The 20035-nt window shown below is 45.4% G+C and overlaps 1 protein-coding gene across 7 annotated transcripts; it reads right to left on the minus strand.

Moving 5' to 3' along the window:
• Positions 1-1173: 1173 nt before the first annotated feature.
• Positions 1174-19463, minus strand: CIPC (CLOCK interacting pacemaker). Of its 7 annotated transcripts, none has more exons than XM_082451782.1 (6): positions 19314-19448; positions 15109-15276; positions 13764-13951; positions 10418-10615; positions 9172-9341; positions 1174-5815 (listed from the first exon to the last, which is right to left on the minus strand). In XM_082451782.1, exons 3-6 carry the CDS (start codon positions 13897-13899, stop codon positions 4922-4924), a joined length of 1398 nt encoding a protein of 465 aa, XP_082307908.1. In that variant the 5' UTR covers positions 13900-13951; positions 15109-15276; positions 19314-19448; the 3' UTR covers positions 1174-4921. The 7 variants fall into 7 exon arrangements, with proteins under 7 accessions (XP_082307908.1, XP_082307909.1, XP_082307907.1 ...); XM_082451783.1 differs by lacking the exon at positions 19314-19448 and adding an exon at positions 18232-18577; XM_082451781.1 differs by lacking the exon at positions 15109-15276 and having other exon boundaries at positions 19314-19463.
• Positions 19464-20035: the final 572 nt, after the last annotated feature.

Genomic DNA, 20035 nt, shown 5'->3' on the forward strand with positions numbered 1-20035 from the left:
GATACCCAGAGCCTGGGACCTGAATAAAGTCCTTACAAAGTACCACCACATCTACATGGTCTATAACTATTTACCATTAAAATAATGTTAAACCAACCTAAGAGCCTCCTTAGAAAACACGCAGAAACATCTTCTCTGCCAAAAAGGAAGCTTCCTAGCACGGTGCACAGAGCAGAGCTGAGGCAGCATTACACAGATTCTGGGGAGGCAAAGGGAGTGGGGCCAAGAGAAGAATATTAAAAGGTTATGGGGAGAGAAATCTGGAACAAGATAAAAGCAAACTGACATATTCTCTAAAATATAAAAACCCATTATGTCCTTCATTTCAGATGAAAGAGCTATTGGCAGATGACTGACTAGGAAAGGACATAATTTGATTTAATCCCCAATTATTCTCCTTTGGGGCGAATGAGTCTTCATTCGAGGGCAGTCTCTTATCTGGGAATTAGTAAATCTATGTTAGCTGCAACTAGGTAATCAAAATCAATGCAGGCTGGCAAAATGCTTCTCCTACAGTCACATATAATAAGTTTAAAATCTGACAGAACACCTTAAAATCAACTAACCAGAGCACTAGGAACCTACTTTGTAGGCACCCAGGGTTTTCTTTAAAATTTAACTGATTACCGACAGTCTCCGACTTCGGATTTTTTGACTTTATGATGGTGCGAAAGAGAGAGGCATTCTGCAGAAACCCTACTTCAAATTTTGAATTTTGATCTCTTCCCCGGCCTAGTGATGTGCAGTAGGATCCTCTCGTGATGCTGGGCAGCCCCCAGTCAGCCACGCGATCACGAAGGTCAGCAACCGATATACTTACCGCCATTCTGTACTCAGACAACCGTTCTGTTTTCACTTTCAGTACAGCAGTCAACAAATTGCATGAGCTATCCAACACATCATTATATAATAGGCTTTGTGGGAGATGATCTTGCCCAACTGTAGGCTAATGTAAGTGTTCTGGGCAAGTTTAAGGTTGGTTGGGCTAAGCTATGATGTTCGGTAGGGCAGGTGTACCACATGCATTTTTGACTTAGGATATTTTCAACTTATGATGGGTTTATCAGGATGTAACCCTACTGTAAAATGAGGAAGATCTGTAATTTTAAGCCTCACCTGTAACACAGATAGAGATCTTACAAATGGCTAGAGTTGGGAAGCACCGCAGAGAGAACCAGTTTCAATTCTTTATTATTCAAGTGAGAGGAGTGATACCTATAGAGGTTCAGTGACTTATCCAAAGTCACCAAGTTAATGAGTGACAGATGTGACAGGTGCATGGAGGTCTTTAGACCCCACCGCACCAGGCTACAATCTGCAATGATGTCATAAAAGACGAGGATTAAACAGACATGTTTGCAACGGGCAGGTATTTCCACGTACAGGAATCATGTCCAAGGGCCAGGGACGACAATAACAGTGCTCTCCTAAGCCTTGCAGGATCCACTCTGTGGCTCTCGCGTCTCTAGATTCCATCTCTTACGGGAGGGCGGTTCTCTGTTTCAGGAGGGGCCTCTTCTAGCCATCTTTACTCATTTTTGTTCGTTTTAGTGGTCTTACAGCCATCTTTTAAAAAGTTACTTAGAAAACTGTGTAGAACAGAAATAATGCTGTAAGAATTAGACTATGGCAACCCTACAGGCCTTTAAATGATGATAAGCTTTTTATTTTCCCAGTGACTTAAAAACCCCAGGAGGGGTGTCCTGACTGGCCTCGGAGAGCAGGGAAGACCACACATCTCCCTGCTGAGACTCTGTAGGTGAACCTTGATGAGGAGCAGAGCCTTAGGAATCAACTCGGAGAAGCATGAAGGAAAAGCCTTGGAGATGAACTTGCTAAGGACCTCTCTGTGGCAGAAAGAACTTCACTTGATATGGCTTTAGTTTATCCCAGGAGACAACCGTAGTGGTTCTGTCACTTAAAAATTCTGTTTGTGAAAGTGTCGTTATCAGATGGAAGAAATCATTGGATTGTATTCTCCTCTCTCTCCTCCCAACCTACCCAATATAAACCTCCATGACTCTAGGGAAAGTTGGACTATCCATTTGCCTTAAGAGCGCCTGCATCTCCTTTAAGTTCACACTGGTGAGAGTCTGAACGATGAATTTCCACAAGTTCAGTAACTAATCCCAGTATCCCCAAATGACACGAGTACATATGTATGAAACCTAAATCAATCAAACATTTACTCTTGATCTCACTTAGCATTTTAAGCAGTTATAAAGCCCAAAGGCCAAATAGTTTTCAAGTAAGTGACTTTTATTTTTCTCTGACATTTCACAGTCAATTTCTACAAAACTTCATACTTCCTCAAAAGAATTCACATTTGGTAAATAAATCTCTACCCTAAAGAATTCATAGCTGGAAAAACACTTCAATATATGCACGAGAGTTACTTTTCTGCTGAAGTAATCATAGTAAAGTCAGACAATACCACAATCGATAAAAAGCAATGAGTGTAATAAATTACAAATGTCACCAAACTCCATTCCCATAACCAATTCAATCAGCAGCTTTTTCTAGATGTTTCAATACTGCCAACACAATCTGCCAAAACTTCTCTTAAGGGTTGGTTTGAGCTAAGAATGGCTTTTAGAAAACAGCAGCTTTGCCACAGAACTTCATACCAGATCAAATCACGCATCACTAAAACCATTACTACTTACAGCCTTGTGAAACCAACGGAGATCCTTCAACTCCGAGGTTCCTCCCTTTGCCGATCTGGCTTCTGGCTCCACGTGTCTGCTAGCCTCAGTGGGTCTCTCCTTCCACGACCAGCTTCTCTAAGTGGCTTCATCCGCTTACTGCTCCACTAGCTAAACAGCACCCAGGCTAAGAGCCCAGAGAGGCTTCCACACTGAGTTACAACATCAGACAAGAGCCGGGGGCGGGGGCGGGGGGGGGGTGCTGCTTCTCCCTGTCACTCAGCAGTGAGGATCAATGACGGCTTTCATCGTCTTTTACCTGACAGGAGGGAATGCAAACCTTAATCTAGGAAGAAGAGTCCAAGACGCATACAGCTCCACAGAGGGTTTTTCTGAAGGAATAAATTTGGTTCTCAGCAAGCGTGTTCAGATTTTTGACTCAGTAAGACTCATGACTGGTGCCCAGGCTGCTCTGAAGGCACCTGTTTCTAGAGCTTTGCTGCCAAACATACTCTGCCAAAAAGGAAGCTTCCTTGCATGGCGTGCAGAGCAGAGCTCCTGCAGCACCACACAGATTCAGGAGAGGCAAAGGGTGTGGGCCAAGAGAAAAATATTAAAAGGAGCAGGGTCTGCTTAAAGACACATTTGCTCTGATTTTTGAAATCTTTCAGAAAGCAAATGGCAGGTAATAATTCTGCATTTACCAGGAGAGTCTAAAGATTTTACTGAGTTGTTTACTTCTGAATTGGTCATATCTGAATTGTACATGTTTGAGAACAAAATGCAGGCAATCGGAAGCCTTGTAATTTTAAAACTATGTTAAAAGTTACAACTACCTAGCAAACATGAGCATTAGCTTCTGGCCTTGGTAGAACTTCAAGAACATTTTCCTTGCAGAAAAGATGAAGTTGGTCATACAGAATTTCTTTCTAAAGTAACTGGTACAAAGATTTTCAAGAGGATGAAATTTTTAAATGGGAGGATAAAAAGCTGGCAACTTTACTACTTAGAAATCTAGTTTACAGTGAGGCTGAAAGAGTGTGCGCCATCTGCAAGTTCTCATAACACTCTCCATTTCTAGATGGACTTCACATAACCCACTACACCTTTGGCTTTGCAGCCAAATCCAATGCACGAAAGAAACACAGAAGACTCTGCTCCACATCACTGTGACATAAGACAAATGAAAACTCTGGATGTGGAAAAGAAAATGGATAAGAACGTTTCCCAATTTTTTGTGGACTTAATGTCATAACCTTATGATGATTTTAATTCAAAGTTTATCAAGTTTAATAATCATTTCTTTCCTCTTTTGTAAAAAAAAAGGGGGAAAAAAGATGGTAGCAGAGGGCTGACTTGCATTACACAATCGGGAACCATGAAGCTCTCTTTCAGGATTTTCACATATAAGAAAATCTTCTTTTGCATTGTTTCAAAAGAAGAGAGAGAGAGAAAAAAGCATAAATTATCAGAATCTTCCAGCTCTCAACCAAGAGATGCTAGCCATTTCTCCTTTCTTTAGACTCTGAGTCAAAAAAGCAGTTCATCAACTGTAGCTCCAGATGGTCCTAAATCCATTCCATACTTTACAAATCTGAAATATTTCACCTACCAGTTTAACAGAAATCTGGCTTAGGATTAAAGTGTACGAGTTAATGGTACTACCCTTTCCCCTTGACTTTCGAGTTTAAAGAAACAAAGCTTTAAGTGATTAAGTGCTTGCATCCGAGGACCAATGTGTGCCCAAAGCATCTGAAAGCATTTTAGGTTTCCCCCAAATGGCACAATGCCTTGTGGAATGCAAACACCCTCCTCTTGTATTTTCCTCTGTGACTGAGACCTTCAAGGGAAGATCCACGAAGGGCTCCTTATGTCAACGACTCCCTGGCTTGGCAGGTGTCACTCTGTATGCTTGTCTGCGTCACTGCATCCCTGATTGCGGTGAGTGGGGTGGTGGGAAGTGACAGCTAGAAGGGCCCCCCACAAGCATCTTTCCCGCTTTGCCCCGTGATCCATCGAAGTGGCTGCAGGCTAAGGAAGAGGGACTCGTGGACACCCAAATCTGAGGTCCTCAGTGGAACGGAGACAAAGGTAAACTGTGCACAGACCACAGGTTAAGACAGCAGCCAGGTATTGGCACGTGGCTTCGTAAGTGAACCGCTGAACAGTTTAAGTTTAAAAGGAAAGCTCTTACAGAAGCTTTGGGAAACAGGAGTAGATAACGGTAAAAGAGTTAAAAAGAACCACTCAAGTAACAGGAAAATATGCCTTCTATGTTATATGTCTGGCTGATCGGAGAATGCTTCTAGGTCACTGCCAGTATGACCTGACCCTGATGTCAAAGACGCCTGCAGCTTGGCCCAAGCCTGAGGAGCCCTGCTCTTGGCGGCCTCGATAAATAGCCGGGTCTGCTCCTTTAGCTGGTCTAGTTCCACCTGAGTTGCCTGGTTCTGACGAATCAACTCCTTGGTCTTCAAAGTGATCTCCAGCAAACCAGATTTGTGTAGGACTACTAGGGTATTCTGAAAGCGCCTGTGCTTGCTCTGCCGCTGCTCTGAAAAGCTATCTGGACTGCGGCAGAGGTGCTCTGCAGCCCACAGAGGGGAGCTGTAACTAGCTGACAGCGGGGACAGCGGGGAGTTGCTCTCCATCCCATGCAGGGTACTGTCTGACGCACAGACAGGGCTGGCGGGGGAAGCAAAGGTCAGGCTGGGAGCTTTAGCCACATGGCTGCTGGACACTGGCTGAAGCGTCTGTGGACTTCCACCTGCCACCAGGCAGGGCACACCCTGAAGAGCTGAGTCCTCGGCAAGCTTGGTGCTGGGGGGCGCTGGAGTCGGGGGCCCGGATGGGCCGGCACCAGTCTTGGTCGGCTCACTAGAAGACAGGCTTGGCCCAAGTCTCTCAGTACAGATCTTCTTCTGCATTCCACCTTCTCCTCTTTCTTCTGGGCTGAGGGAAAGGCCCCTTTTGCCTGGGTGTGGGGCTATTTTGGTGTAAGAGTTGAGAATGGGCAAGTAGTTCCTGGAGTCCGACGTTTTCTCAGCAGCGTGACACGGGCTGACAGGAGACGGTACGGGTGGATGAAGGAATAAGAGCTGGGGCTGTGTGGAGATCACTTCAAAGGAGGGCTGCACAGACCACGACTGGAGCTGCGGCGAGCTGCCGCCCTGAAGGAAAAAGCAAAGGAAAAGAGCAGCACACGACGTGTCACCTGCAGCTGTCCAAGAGGCAAAGCAAACGCTCAGATGTAAGTACCGAGCTTCCCTCACACACGGGGTAGCCCTTCTTAACATGACTGGAGATGTGGCTTAAAAATACATTTGGGTCTGACATCATATATTTTTTTGCTTAAGGGAAAACTGGAGGAAATAGCTATCTTTATTCAAGTGCTATCACTCGAGAAAAAGAAACTGTAGGAAGGTGAAGTAGTGACATAGTTAAGGTCACAAGGAAGGCAATAAAAGTATGCACAGGGGACTTCCCTGGTGGTCCAGTGGCTAAGACTCCACGCTTCCACTGCAGGGGGCACGGGTTCGATCCCTGGAGGGGGAACTAAGATCCCACATGTTGTGCAATGTGACAAAAAAATTTTTTTAAATAAATTAAAAAAATTTTTTAATTAAAAAAAAAATTTTTTTTTTAAAAAAAACAATGGATAGTACAATTTGCTGGCATAAGTTAAAATGTGCTAATCTCAATACTATAAAAGTGACTTCACACCAGTCTACCTTCATTTAGTTACATCTGGAACCTCTTTTACCTGAAAACAACTTTTGATTAAAAAGTTACATATTGTCAGGAGTCCATGGGCCCCCGTATTTAAGGCAATGACGCCCGACTACCACAAAGCTCTGCAAGGCAGGAACAACCACCGTGTACGGGTGCTTACCACAGGCTAGCACTGTGTGTGACGTGTCACATGCGTTGTCTCACTGAATCGCCATAATGATTCCATGAGGTAGTTATCATTTCCTTTCACAAACAGGAAACTGAGGCTTAGGAAGTTGAAATAACTTGCTTTCAGTCCCCAAGCTACTAAGTGGTGAAGATAGGATTCCATCCTCTGACTCTAAAACCCATCCAAACCGTTCTGCTACATTGCTTTTGTTCTATTACTCCTCAATTATACATTTTACTTTTTAATTAAAGTACTGATTCAGATAGTAATCTAATAAAGAAGGGCATGGCTACTTTTCTCATGTATTTATTCATTTAAAAGATGGACTCAGACTCTTTATTACAAGGACTTTCCATGAACTTGTCTCTAATATTTAAAAGCCAGTCCAATTCCAACCTGGGCCCAAAGATATGAGTGTAGATGAGGCTAGGCAGAGAGACAGCCTGACAGAGGCTCTTACCCTGAGTGCAGTCATGTGATTTATCTGAGGAAAGCGATGGCCTCTGCTCCCACACCGGCACCTGATTTGCATACATTTCAGCTTCTTGGATACCTGCTTAGGAACTCTTGGCCAAGTTCAACTACAGTTCATCTCCTGTGCAAAGGCTGGGATGACCTGGAGAGTCCATTCTGGAGCCCTCTTGGTGTTCAAATATACTCTGGGATGTCCATAAGCAAGCAATGCTGGGCCTAGCAACCACACTTCCCCGTCAGAGGAGATACAAAAATCAGGGGTCTTTCAAAGAAGAGATCAGCCTAGTCCAGATCAGTCAAGAGCAGAACTTCAGGCTGTCCCCCTGCTCACTCATGCCATAAGGGTTGACCTACAAGGCAAATGGATCCAGAAAATACCTAACTTGTTGCTTTCCCAAGGTGATTTCGCTGGATTATTCTTCCTAATGCTATTGTTATGCCCACTTAGATACTTAGCTTATTTGTTCTAATTTAGATTTTACAAGGTACCATTCTTATTGAAATCACCTGAGGGAATACCAGACAAGATTTTAGACTTGGATAGGATCTCAGAATCATAGGGTCTTGGATAGGATCTCTAGAATCAATCCTAGCCTCATGTTAAAGATGAGGAAAATGAAGTTCACAGTGATTAAGTAAGTAAGTGTGTGTAAGATCACGCAGTCTGGTGACAGAACTGGAATCAGAGCCTCAAAAGAAAAATCCTAAAACCAAGCAGCAATAATTAAGACATTATGCAATAAGCAGAGATTTTAAAAAGTGTATAATGCTTTTAAATTTGGAATGTGCTGGATTCTAGCATATGTGAGAAAACAAAACTCCTAGACTCCTCCAACAGGTCAGGCTGCCCCCAAGCCTCCTGTCTCCTGATCAAGCCCAGCAGCCTTCCCAGTGGGTCTTTGTCCTGAAGAAGATGGCTCTGCTGGGCCCACCTACTCACCCTGCAACTGCGGGCTGTTCTCAGCCCTCTGGAGCTGCCAGCCTCGCCCACAACAATCAACGAAGATGCCTAAGAAAGAGTGACCAGGGGGCCAGAGAGGAAGGCAGGGAGGAAAGAGCAGGAGACAGGAAGCCCTGAGAAGCACTGGTGGGGCCTGGACAATCTCATTTGGGCTCCATTTCATGTCTTTATTCTCTCGCCTCACTTCAGTGAGGAGAGCTGTGCTTCCAGCTGAGATGTGATCTGCCAAGCAAATATCTGCAAATTCTTTTTCCCAACTCACCAGGCTGCCTTGTTGAAAATCAGTTTGTGTTGTTCAGCAATAACTAGGTAATAGTTAAGACATTAAGGTCTCCTGTCAGGCTACAGCCACGTTCTTCTACCTAAGGGGGGAAGGTCAACAACATACAGCAGCCAGATTTCAAACTTCACTAGCTTTGAGTAACCTCATCAACGGGCCCACGCAGGACTGATCTACTTTAGAGCAAAGTAGGGTAAGGTTACATGTTCTTTAAGTTCATGTGATTGAGTTGTTCGTTTCAAACACTGGGGCTTAGCTTAGATTTTTATCTACATCTTCTTTTCTTTCGTATCTAGACAATAATCACATAATTTGCATAGTTATATAAGAAAGCCTGAAACAGGGTTATTTTTCAATTCCTCAACAATGCTGTGTGGAGTCTGCTGGTATAGCCATACCTAACCCAAAGAGCTCCTTTCTCACTAATGACATAGCTTAGGCTGATTACTAAGAAAGTGCTCAGAATGTAACATGAGAAACAGGGAAATTGCCTCTACTTCTCAAAAAAATATTTCTAAAAGTCCCAGTCAAATTAAAAAGAGATCCTCTTGTTTCTACCTTAAATTCTGTCATATCTTAGAATGCACTACAGAAGTTCGGACATTTCTGCTTGGTTCCTTTAAACATGACTAAAGTGTTCCAGATCACTTTGGACAAACCAGGGACACAGAAATAAAATAGTCTTACTGTCCGGAAAATGAGAACACGTGTGATGACCCTTGTATTCCTTTGTCAAACACCGTCAGTAGGTGAAAGGACACAGCCTCTTCCCAGCACAGAAGCCCGTGTTGGTGTGGTGCCGGTGGTCTGCTTCTCACATCTCTCCTTGGCAGAGAGGGAGAAGCTCTGTGCACAGGAAGCTCAGAAACTCTAGTGTGCAAAGAAGTTACGAGCGCTCAGTCCTCCTCACCTGTTTGACCAGCACGTTCTTCATGACAACCATGGGGGCCAGTGTTGGGAAGGCACCGCTCGCAGGCTTGGCGCTCGGCCTTGGCCTGTCTTCTCGGCTCCAGCCTAAGGCGCTCAGCATGTCCTCAGACTCCATCTGCTCTGCCGAGCTCAGGCATTCAGAGCTCCCATCTGGTGGGCAGAAAAATGGTCAGTTCACTCAGGCTCTTAACCAGTCCTCCTGGGGAGCCATGGACCCCTTGAAACGGAATGGAACATTTGCGATACTTGTTTTTGTGAATTTTTCTGAGGAGTAGGTCTTTAACTTTCACTGGATTCTCAATGGGAGCCATAATTATCCCTCCCACCCCAAAAGATTGAGAATCACTGCCCTAGGACAGCTGACTTCCCTTCTAACTCTATTACAGACAAAAGCCTGCATCCATTTGAGTTCATGAGAAAGTAACCATCACCAGTCTACAGGAGAAGTGGGTAAAGCCTTCATAGTTAGCTCATCACTCTTAAGAATCTGTTGTTGAAAGGGAAGAGGAGTGTGCGTGTGACTTGGGGCAAGATTAATAAGACCTTTAGAGGCTCTGGGCACTACATGATGTAACAATAATAACAAAAACAAAACCAACCTATAAAACCTCAAGACTTACCTCCATGCTGAAATTAAAATAGTTTCCTCCTAAGTTTTCTAATTGTAAAATTCTGGATAAGTTCACCAAGATGAGGTTTACAATGTGTCTTTCTTTGTTTTCCTCCTCCACCCAGTTAAGCACCTCCTTTGTTAGTGTCCTAAATGCATGCTGAGTGTGCCCACTGGGGGTTCTGCACAATGGGTGATGGAAAGATACTCTCTGCCACAAAGAAAAGAAGGCTGCTCTACGTGAAATCCATACAGAAAGGGCTTAATTAGCTCCCTGCTGGAGTAAACCAAGAGACTGCAGTAACCCTGCCAGTGAGGAGTCTGGGAATACCCTAAATGCTCATCAAGAATCTCAGCGTCGTCTGGATGAGGCAGGACTGGAATGTGACTATAATTTAGAAGAGAGCAACTGTCAACACTTGCATTTAATCAGATTCTCCAAAGATGCTTTTTAGAAATTACTGGTGTTGGGGTCTTCCCCTCACTCTACTGAATTGATTTATCTGGTGTCCAAGCACGTGTTATTTTCACAAAGCACTACAAGTAATCCAAATGTGCACCTCTAGTTAAGAACTATTAGGCCAGAAACAAAGGACTTCAGAAGAAAAGTGCGCACCTTGTACATGTATCTTGGTTTCTAAATGCCATTCTGAACAAAAAGGAAACCAGGGCTCCTTGGAGAAACGGCTGATATCTTTGGCAGGGAAGGTGCAAGATGAGCCTGGACATCTTACTGTCCCAGAAAGCAAGGAAGTGCTCCAACACAAATGGGGACATGTCACAGACACTAGGTGCCACCTAGAAGGGACTCCCACTGACCAAATGTGGGACAATTTGAGTATCAAAAAGAATAATGATAATGGATTGACAAACAAAATCACAAAAAAATTCCGTGAATCCACAGTGATGCTCAAAAAAGGGGGCAGAGGAGAGAAGTACTTCTTTAGAGAAGGCTGTCAGCTAATAAAATGTACAAGGAATGATAGAATTAGATCACCATTTTCAAACCACAAATGTTGTAATTGGTTCAGGCAAGGATCATCAATGGATGCTAAAATCACTAGTCAAGAGTTTGTTGGGGAACAGGACAGTCACACAATCTCAAAGTATCATCCCATAAATTGCTCATTAATTCCAAAGAGAAAAGAGTACTTTTGCAATAAAGAAATCTGGTATACACCTACTCCTTTAATCAGAGTGTCACCAAGAATAAGACACACTTAGGAGTCACCTTATGTGCTGCAATGAGAAGGATATAACATCAAAAATTAAGTTTTCTATTAAAAAAATATTTAGCCTATTTCTGATAATGGGGAAGCTACCAGAGAAATCCAGTGTGAAACATTCTACAAAACAACAGGCCTAACTCCTTTAAAGACGACGATGTCCCAAAAAAAAGAACGGGAAGACGAGGGAGCTGGTCTAGACTAAGTAAGATTTAAAAGACAGGGAGAGGGCTTCCTTGGTGGCACAGTGGTTAAAAATCCACCTGCCAAGGCAGGGGACACTGGTTCCAGCCCTGGTCCGGGAAGATCCCACATGCCGCGGACCAACTAAGCCTGTGCGCCACAACTACTGAGCCTGTGCTCTAGAGCCCGCAAGCCACAACTACTGAGCCCACGTGCCACAACTACTGAAGCCCATGCGCCTAGAGCCTGTGCTCCGCAACAAGAGAAGCCACCGCAGTGAGAAGCCCACGCACCACAACAAAGAGTAGCCCCAGCTCGTCGCAACTAAAGAAAGCCAGCGCAGCAAAGACCCAACTCAGCCAAAAATTAAATAAATAAATAAATTTTAAAATTAAAAAAAAAAAAGACAGGGACAATTAAATGAAATGCACAGCCTTCAACTGGGTTCTGGACCCAAAACAAACAAATATACAAAAAGACTAACAATTATAAAGGCCACTATTGGGACAATGGGAAAAATCTCAATATGGACTATAGCCAATTAATAACTGCAAATTACATCACATCCCAAGGTAACTGGAACGATAACTCAGGCAGTGACGAAACCACTGGCACCTGGCCCAGATGTGGCTGAAGGTATTCACGGGCCACTTTCTGGAGCACAGTGAATTTGAGTATGAATTTTGATACTGCCTTATGTCTGAACAGCACAATACTTCTTAAGGCACTTCTGCATAGAGAATAGGAAACTTTCAGAAAAACTATCCAGACTTTGGGACATGCTACAGAACAGCTGGCCTGACAGAACTGAAGTTATTGGAAGAAGTACCAAAATGGCCACAGTATTGAGAATAACAGGGGGTGAGATTATGGTTAATGTTTGTTTTCTTCTTTGCATGTACCTAAATTTCTAAGCTTCTACCATGAGCACGTATTACCTTCATGATATGAAAAACAGACAAAAACCAAACACGATATTAAAAGAAAGAAAAAAATAGACACTAGGCCTGCAAAGTTTCCCAAACCTGTCTGATCACAGGAATCACCAGAGACACTTGTAAAAATATAAAACTCACATTCCAGGTCCTCCCCCAGACCCTCAATATCACAGTCTCCAGAAGAGGGGTCTGGTGATCAGTATTTTTAACAAATGCCTCAGATGAGCCTTATGATGAGGCAAGCTTGGGAAACAATGCTAGAAGATTGAGAAGAGGGGGCTTCCCTGGTGGCGCAGTGGTTGAGAGTCTGCCTCCCAATGCAGGGGACACGGGTTCGAGCCCTGGTCCGGGAAGATCCCACATGCCGCGGAGCAACTGGGCCCGTGAGCCACAATTACTGAGCCTGCGCGTCTGGAGCCTGTGCTCTCCGCAACAAGAGAGGCCGCGATAGTGAGAGGCCCGCGCACCGCAATGAAGAGTGGCCCCCGCTTGCCACAACTAGAGAAAGCCCTCGCACAGAAACGAAGACCCAACACAGCCATAAATAAATTAAAAAAAAAAAAAAAAAGATTGAGAAGAAAAACCCAAAGGGCTATAAACCTACCCTCCCTTCCCTGAACTGTCCTTATTCGAATCCCTAGGACGGTGCTCTGTTCCTCTGAGCAACAGTCTATTTATAATTTGGCTTCCCGTGCAGCATACCTACAGGGAGAAAATACACCACTCTAAGGATGATAGAGTTCTAGTTTTCCTAACAGCTGCATTTCTCACTATAAATTAATAAATCAACACGGTGGACTGGTAAGTCTCTGTGGGCTGGATAATATAAACCTTTCTCCAGGAGAGGGCTCCACTCTCAGGATGCTAACCCAGCCAGAATCCCCCGGCATCACCCGTCTGCATCCCCTGGGCCAAAATGTTGACACTAGAGCCATATTTAAGCCACTACTCTCAGACCTGGAAATAAAAAAGCCTCGGCACAAAATTAAAAGATTTACTGGGTATGCAACTAGTCCTTTCAGATAAAGTATAAGACAAACCAATAAGGAAAACTGTCTTGCTTTCTCGTCTCTAACAGATACTCAAGTTTGGAATTGGGCCAGGAGGTTCATAGTCCAAATACAAAAGGCACAAATACTGGCAGGGATGGGTTATGGGGGGAAATGTTTTTAAACACAGCAAATACTTTCTCAGCAAAAAAGTTATCTTAACAAATTATATACTACTTTTGTTTAATTTGTTATATGTGGTGACAACATGCAGGTTTTCTTGCCTACAATGTAACTATTCCTATGAAAAAGGAGGTAAGACAATAGAATTATGAGTATTTAAATATATTTTTCCAGTAACCACTTGCCACAGTTGGAAATATAAGATTTAAAGTTGAGAGTCTAAGTGGAAAAAAGATGTCAAATCATTCCTTCAGAACTAACCCCACCATGACTGGGATGAGTACCCCGTCATATGGCAACAGAATTACCATTTGAAGAGATCAGAAAACTATTTCTCCTGTGGGTGAAATCTTCCCATCCTTATCACACAAATGAGTTTTTACGGAGGACGTTTTTCAGGCAAATCATTCATTACAATGTAGAAATGATAAGGTATTTTTAACCTGAAAATCCAGAGTCCTTATCTGATTCAGCAGCTGCCATGCCGAGTTGACGAGACACTTTTTTCATCTCTGGGCCTTTGCTTAGTTTGGCTGAGAGCCTTCTAGAGCCCTCTCTGGATGGGTTCTTCCTCTCCATGTTTTACTGGGCTGGAAGTGCATTCATCAGTACTCTTTTCATCTGGACTGCCCTGTGAAAAACAATCACATAAGAAGTCATTGCCTGAAGAGCTGAGATAGGTGAGGCAAATGGTGAGTAAACTAAGGGCAAAGAGCACCGGTGCGCCCACTTGCTGTGTGTGCACTTTCTCAGCGGTCTCAGCTGACAAAGGCTACAAGTTTACTCAACAGTAGAATGGTTTCCACCCAAAAGGAGGTTCACTGTCCTCTCACTGCCCTCTAATTCCATTACAAATGCAAAGCACACAAACCACTTTCTCAGTGGAAGCTTTGTAAACTGCTAACAAAGACACATTTGATTAGGCTTTCTGGAATGCTCCCTGAGGGAGGAAAGCAGAGGGGATGCCCACCTCGGACCAGGCTTGCTTCCCAGGATACATCTGCAGGCCCCGGACTTTCTGCCACCTCCCAGAGTGTAGTTTCTCAAATTAACTTTCCACTTCTTTGGATAAGGTAGTGAACAGAGCAAAAACAACTCCTTATATATGCATGCTACATTTTGGCTTAAAAAGCACTTCTATGCACACATAAGACCATATATAATAGTGCTTTGATTCCACAAACGCCCATAACATTATTGCTGTTAAGGTTCTTTCCTTGAGCCTCACAATGTCCTCCTCAGTTGCTATCCCATTTTTCAGAGGAGGAAGTTGAGACTCAGATAAGTTACATTCAGTCATTTAAAAATATTTATTGGACTTCCCTGGTGGCGCAGTGGTTAAGAATCCGCCTGCCAATGCAGGGGACATGGGTTCAAGCCCTGGTCCAGGAAGATCCCACATGACGCACAGCAACTAAGCCCGTGCACCACAACTACTGAGCCTGCACTCTAGAGCCCGTCAGCCACAACTACTGAGCCCGTGCGCCACAACTACTGAGCCCATGCACCACAACTACTGAAGCCCATGCGCCTAGAGCCCGTGCGCCTAGAGCCCGTGCTCCGCAACAAGAGAAGCCACGACAATGAGAAGCCCGCGCACTGCGAAGCAGAGTAGCCCCTGCTCGCCACAACTAGAGAAAGCCTGCACGCAGCAATGAAGACCCAACGCAGCCAAAAATAAATAAATAAATAATTTAAAATAAATAAATTGAAAAAAATATTTATCAAGTGCCTGCTATGAACCAGGCATCGTGCTAGGAATGGGGGTTTAGAGTGAATCAAACAGACCTGGTCGCCCACTTCCTGGAAAGAAGCCTAGATTTGATCCAGTGACACACAGCTAGTCCAAAGTAGATCCAGAACTAGGCTAACAGTGCAAAGTATGGGAGCAACGAGCCCTTCAAGATATTTTAACAAGGCCCTCTGAATCGCCAAGGGATGCCAGCTGTAAGGATACTGCAGGGATAAAGAGAACAGGGGACCAACAGGGAAAACAATAATAATAATGGAACTGCAAAGTGCTATAGTCTGAATGTTTGTGTCCCCCCAAAATTCATATATGAAATACTGACCCCCAAAGATGATGGTATTAGGAGGTGGGGCTTAAGTCATGAGGGCTTCACCTCATGGGATTAGAGCTTTACAAGAGGCTCCAGAGAGGTTCCTAGCGCCTTCCACCACAGTCAGTGAGAAGTCTATGACCTGAAAGAGGGCCTTCCCTGGACCATGCTGGCACCCTGAGATTGGACTTTCAACCTCTAGAACTGTGAGAAATAAATTTCTGTGGTTTATAAGCTACCCAGTCTGCGGTATTTTGTTATGACAGCCCAAATGGACTAAGATAGTAGGTTTAAGCAACACCCAGTGGCGTTTTTATTCACAATCCATTCTCGACTCCATCCATTTGTCCTTCTGAGTAGAGAGAAACATGGCCCCCTGCCAAACAGCACTGTATCTGAAATACCCTGAAAATGCCGAGTGTGAACATTGCTGCTAATACAGGATCTAGTGAAGAACATTAACTACTCCAGAAGCAGAGGAGGGATTCAATATAAAATTAAACAGAAGACAAGGAGGTTTACAGGCATCCCTGAGAAACCCTCTTGCTCATACTTTTGCATACAGTAGAAGTGGACTAAAGGGAATGCACACTGATCAGAATTTTAAACTCAATTCCAAGTAAAAATTATTTTGTACCATATCTAACTCATTTAAGGGGACTGGCTTCCCCATTCAACCCATGTCAACCAAGCACTCTTTGACAGAGCACGTTTAGTACTACGTGCATGAAAGATAAACAATGGCACTGTCACATCTTGCATGGCACTATGCAAAAGCACATCTCTCTACTGGATGGCTACGAAGTTTGACAGCATGGACAATCCAGTTTAAAAAGCAGAATAAAATGTAAAACTATTTCTAATTAAATCAGGATCCTTTTGTATGAAACCCAACAAATGTACATAGCTTCATTTTCCTGAAATAATACTGTCTGAAAGTGAATAGAGGGCTCTTTCAAAAATGGAAGCAAACATCGGTGGTGGAGGGGCAATTAGACTTAATTCAAGTCTGACCCTACTATTGACTTAGATTAGGAAGATAGCTCATGTTAGTTGCAACTAATTAAGACCTTGACAAAGTTTCACATTATCTTATGAAATGGATTATTTCACAGGCATTTTAGATAAAGCACTCCAACTTCTACAATCCTTGTGACAAGACAATGAACAAGGTCTTGCTACTGTTATTAAAGTGTAGTCAACGGAGCTACAGAAAACACACAGGAATTTATCTGGCTCATCTGACAATAGGACAACATTGGTCGTGGAATCAAAATGCTGAAACGTTGACGTTAAAAGGAGAACAGATGCTAAAATTTTAGATCCTGGGGAATTGGTGGCAACTGGAAATAACGCACATAATCTACTTTAGAATAGTAAAATGACTGCTTTGGATGTGGAAGCCTCTGTCCTAAGTAAAGTTCTCTTCAAGCAGCAGATAGTCTTAGTGTCCCAGGGAAGTTCAAGTGGGAAAGAGAATGAAGGGCTACGTGCCAACTTGACCTATTCTCCCTGAAAGAGGCACTTCCCTCCTGGGAGTGACGCTGAGGACGTCAATTAGCCAGTGAACAACAGACCCATTCATACACAGCACCAGACGAGGCCCTCGACAAGAGAGGGGCAGGGTGATGGCATTTACTACTGGTGCTCTCAAACCCAGGGCCACACCAACAGCGAAGTTTGAAAAACTCAAGAAGATTTTTTTTTGCCTCTTCAGTATTATTTTACAGTAAAGTTGGATGCTCATAAGCTGACCAGGGGTTGAAAATGGGTTACCAAGCTCATACCCACTGTGCCATCTCTGCTACCTGGCACAAACTGGAAACCACTACGACTGCCTTACAAACATCTCAGATCCTCACGAGCCTAACTCTGCATTAGGACTCCAAGTTAAGCTTGGACTGACCCGAAACGGGCCTCTTACAAGCGCACATGTAACACACTGTCCAAAAGGTTCCCACAGAGAACAATATACACTAAAACTCACAATGGAAAGTGAATCAATAAATCTAGAGGTTTACGTACATAGGTATAAGATAAAACTCTAACAAGTGCTCCACAGCACTTGGTTCTTCTATTTATGCACTTCTTACAATAGAGTCTAATTATCTGTTCGTCTCTTCAACCTCAAGGGTTGTCTTTTCATCTTTGCAACCTCAGCGCCCAACAATTAATGTGTGAGGTACTCACAGAATAATAAATTCCAACAACTCTTCTGTCGTGCTGAGTCTTGCTGACAGCCCTAGCAGCTGAGCTGTCACCAAAATACCTGAACACCTTGAAGGTCAAGAGTCTGCATTTCCAAACACCATGGTCACCTCGGGTCCAGGTCTGGTCTCCTGCAGGAAACAGGTATCTCATCCACCCCTTATTCTAAGCCGAAACCTCAGGGGTAAATCCAGCAACCAAATTAGAGGTTGGTCTAATCCACAAACAATCTCTATGGAGATTTAGGCCTACGATAAAAAGGAGACCCAAGGTGTACAAGGGAAGGATCTGAAATGCTGCTCACAGATCTCTCCTTTTATAGATACTTGGCAACTTTCCTGAGAGCTCAAGTTCTTTTAAAAATGTGTCATGTGTTTAACAGGCATGCATGGACAGAGGTGTGAGGTGAAAGCCGAAGCAGAGGCTTAAATACAGTAAAGTGACAAGGCCATAGAAAATTAAGACCTTACCACCCAGAAAGCCATGAGTAATTGCTGGAATTATAAATACATTACTAGGAATTATAAATACATTACTAGGTTTTCTCTGAAGTCATTTTCTCTTGGTCTGCATATTCGGAGATACCATTCTGGGGGAATGTCTGTGGATTTTTTAACAAAGGAGGAAAAAAAACCCCATCTACCTAAATCTCTAATATTCATCTTCCCCTTCACATCCATTTCCATGCTCCAGCTTGGCTGCAAATTCATGTCAAAGATCCTGAACATACAATGTCCTCTGTTTGGGACCTGGTATGGCAAACTCCACTCTCCTCTTTCAAAGAGGAGATAAGATTAGAGAACTTCCTCAAATCCCCTGCTTGGAGAAGGGTTCACAGTTAACAGTGCCCACCCACCCCCCATTCGCACCAGCCCACGATACATCTGTGCCAGACAGCAGGAGAGCCCTCCAGGCATCCACCAGCCTGCCAGCTCAGCAGGGCAGAACTGGGCAGACCCTAGGGCTGTGCTGCGACTGGCATACCACCAGCCTCCCAGGGCAAACACCCAGGCAACGCTTACTGCCAGGACTTGGGCAATAACAGGGAACCTGGCTGCGGCCTGTGCCCTGGGCCTGGATCAGAGCTCCTCTGAACCCGCCCACACTAACCACTAACTCCTTACTTGGCAATGCCCACCTTCTCTCCCACCTCCCCACCCCCTGGCACCACGCCTGGCAAGCTGGTCACCCAGGGGAAAGAACCAGCAAAGTGGGTGACAGCAAGTCTCTGAAAAAGACAGCACACCTGTGCCCCGGGCCCAGAACAGAGCACTACCCCTCATCCCCAAACGGGAGGCCCAGGACCCTCACAGGGTTACCAGCTCCCGCGCCCACTCACCTGCCCATTCCCTGCCCCTCTGCTCCCAGCACGGCGGGCCTCCAGGCGCTCCCCCGCCGGGATGCCCAGCCGGCTGTTGCCCCCAGGGCTAGACCAGGGCTCACCCGCCCTAACAGTCTTACCCCAATTGCTCCCCACACACAGCCCCCTCCTCACCCGCGACCTCCTCTGCCACGCAGTCCTGACCCTCGCAGCAAAACCGACCAACTACATGGGGGAGGAACGCACCACCCCCTGCTCCCATCATTTGGCCCTCTGTCCCCCGAAAGTCCCGGCTCTGCCTCTTGCCTACATTGCTTCCCTTCTTCTCTCCCCTACTCCCACTTCCTTTTCCCACGCTCCTCGCCCAAACCCTCCCCCTTCACCCTCAGCCCTCCTTTTCTCACCTAGGACCGGGGTCGCCGCTCCGCGACCGGACGACCCGCGAGTAGAGTGGCGCATGCGCGAGCCCGGCCCCGCGGCTCCATGACAACCCCGTCGTCGTCGGGTCTCAAGCTATCCCCCAGTCCTCCCGCCCATTTCTCCTCCCCCCAGCCTCCGCGACTGCTTTCGCCAGCCACGTGACACGGCTCGGATGACCCGGCACCACCGAGACTGCTCGCTGTTCTCCTAGAAGGGCCCTTGGCGGCGCCCGCTGTTTCGTCTCCGCCGGAAGACGACGTCGGCACGCCTCTCAGGGAGGCGCGGGCGTCCTTAAGAGGTCGGCGCGCTCTCCGCGGAAGGTGGGCGTCTCTATGGTTGGTTCTCCAGGCCCAGCCGCCATTTTGTACGGGGATCTTGAGCAACGAGCTGCTGGGGGGCGTGGTTCAGAGGCGGGGTCCGGAGAAGCCGGGGTGGGTCGGCTTCTAGCGGACAAGGCAGGAGGAGTGATTGTCCCGGGGGCGTGGGTGGAAGTCGGTCGGGGGAAACAGCTCTCTCAGTTTGTACACCGGCACGCCGTTAGGGTTGGGGACCGGGACAGGCCATGCTGACTTGCACGCGAGCCCGTGCGGAGGCGGCCGGCGTGGGAGGGGAGGCTGGCAGCCTCGCCTTGTCTCGGCCCGAAGGAGGCTTGCCCGGACCGCCCGGCGCGCTGCTCACTTTGTTGCCACGCCTGTCGGGGCGGTTG

Source organism: Balaenoptera physalus (assembly GCF_965194825.1).
Source record: "Balaenoptera physalus genome assembly, chromosome: 2".
In the NCBI taxonomy this organism is placed as follows: Eukaryota; Metazoa; Chordata; class Mammalia; order Artiodactyla; family Balaenopteridae; genus Balaenoptera; species Balaenoptera physalus.

What these genes read in the sequence shown, in the direction of transcription:
- CIPC (XM_082451781.1), bottom strand. Translation starts at nt 13,899, where the DNA reads ATGGAGAGGAAGAACCCATCCAGAGAGGGCTCTAGAAGGCTCTCAGCC. An exon ending in AACCAAGATACATGTACAAG is followed by an intron (nt 9,342 to 10,417) that starts GTGCGCACTTTT and finishes TCTGCCCACCAG; the next exon opens with ATGGGAGCTCTGAATGCCTG. An exon ending in AGAACGTGCTGGTCAAACAG is followed by an intron (nt 5,816 to 9,171) that starts GTGAGGAGGACT and finishes TTTTTCCTTCAG; the next exon opens with GGCGGCAGCTCGCCGCAGCT.